The following is a 1,959-nucleotide window of genomic DNA, read 5'->3' on the forward strand; positions in this document are numbered from 1 at the left end:
CACAGCAGCGCAAAACTATAGACATCAGGCCACCTACGTTATTTGCAATACAAAGAGTGTATATACTTATTTTTGCTATTGTGCTTAACAAGCATTATTTAAATGTTCCCGGTTATGGCCTGTTGAGGGTCAATAAATATCAAAGTTCGAAAACATCTTTATTTGTATCGATCCACTAGACATAATATCTACATACATGGCATTTGATTGGTGGCAAGTCTCTCGTTGTCCCCATGCAACATTAAAAGAGTTTAGATTTGTGTACAGTTTCTGTTAATAATGTCTTGTATTAAGTGTCCATTTTATTATAATATTCAGATTTATCATATATAATGCAACATGCACCTGCACGAGTATCTAATTTAGTTACTTTTTGGAAGAAGTAACTAGTAACTGTATATAATTAATTTTTAAAAGTAACTTGCCCAACACTGGTTCTCAGTAATTGTGGTCTTTTGAAAAACAGTAGGCAATGTTGCCTCTGCCATGAAAGAAATGCAAACAGATGATTGTCTCAAGTTCAGTACACAGTCTTATGGAACTGTGTATTGTTCACATGAACACAGTCTTATGATGCAAACATTTTGCATGACTGTGGCTAGATTTAGAACAATTACTAGATACTATGTTGACAGACAAGAAAAATAACCGGTTGCCGGAGTGCATAGATTTAAATATGGGCAAGTTAGAGTTGACTGTCTCTTACTTTTCTAAACTGTTATATGTCAAGAACAGTCTACAATGGCCTTTTATGTGTTATTTCTTACTGTATTGGTTGCCAGGTTCTAAAATTTCAGATGTACAATCTGCTTTAGAGCTGTATCCATGGCACATTTTATCAGTAATGTTGTTGTCCAACGCCTACCATGTGTCAAGAGATTCTGTTGAGCAGTTGAGCATCAGCAGAAGCATGAATAAAGATGCAATTAATTCTGCTAGAGACCTCCAATCCTTTTTCCCCGGATAGCAGCCTTCCTCTTCCTGGAAGTGGGTTGTTTTCATGTAGCTTTAGGGAATGAATGACAGCATGTTTTTTTCTCATCTCGTCCAGGCTCCAAGGATGGAGGCTCAGACAATACTGGGCTCCCTCGTGTGTTTCCCTAATCTTTACCTCCAGATTCCTGTACTGCAGAGTGTGCCTGGATCTGATGACATAATTTTAGGCAATGAGGATATCAAGGTAAATGGTCAACATGTGCCATATTGGATATATCATAACATTTAAATGCAAAAGCTGCTCACTGTATATTGTAAGTGGATTAGTCACCTTCAGTCAAGAAAGAGTTTTACACATTTGTCAGAAAATGTAAACATGATAGGATCTTAAAGCAGGATTTATGCTTCTGCGGAGGCTCCACGCAGAGCTTTTGCAATAGCCTATATAAGTGGCCTGAGGTTTTTACTTTTACATTTGTGTGTCTCTTATGTTACAATTAATGGCATCATATCTTTACAAATATAAAATGATGGGAATGGCCTAGATTATCATTTGAGAACATGTAGTGAATTTAGCATGTTTTCTTTGCTTTTCAGGATTATCTGGTTAACATCCTGCTAGAGACAGCAACAAAGGAACATTGTGAAGGGGCCAGGTATGATTGGCGATATTAGTGATGCTTATTCATTTTCTTTGGTTATATTGTCTATTTATTTTATTAGTTTGATGTAAATGTGTTTTTACATACATGTGTCTATGTATAATTACAATTAAAAAGCTAAATGACACAGAGCATTTATTAATATAAGAAATTCTGTGCAATGCCTGGATGCCAGGCAAATTTAGCCCCGCCCACAACATTTGAGATTGGGAACTTCGGTCTGGACTTGATCCTTTGTGGAGTTACTATGCTCAAACAAGAGCTGTTAGCACCAATGAAATTGTAAGTGCAGCCTTTATACAATGATGGACAGACGATCAACAGTAACAGAACAGTAAGCCTCTCCTCTCTAAGCGTAGCT

At 36.8% G+C, this 1,959-nt stretch overlaps 1 protein-coding gene across 9 annotated transcripts in view; it reads left to right on the plus strand.

Moving 5' to 3' along the window:
* The window catches only part of ralgapa2 (Ral GTPase activating protein catalytic subunit alpha 2), a 105,888-nt gene that overhangs the window by 56,475 nt on the left and 47,454 nt on the right, over positions 1-1,959 (plus strand). For all 9 annotated transcript variants that reach the window (XM_032500988.1, XM_032500986.1, XM_032500982.1 and 6 more), the window contains 2 exons: positions 1,052-1,180; positions 1,534-1,592. In XM_032500988.1, coding sequence (XP_032356879.1) covers positions 1,052-1,180; positions 1,534-1,592 — 188 coding nt within the window. The remainder of the gene's footprint in view (positions 1-1,051; positions 1,181-1,533; positions 1,593-1,959) is intronic.

The sequence above is a fragment of the Etheostoma spectabile genome, chromosome 20, assembly GCF_008692095.1.
Source record: "Etheostoma spectabile isolate EspeVRDwgs_2016 chromosome 20, UIUC_Espe_1.0, whole genome shotgun sequence".
NCBI lineage: Eukaryota > Metazoa > Chordata > Actinopteri > Perciformes > Percidae > Etheostoma > Etheostoma spectabile.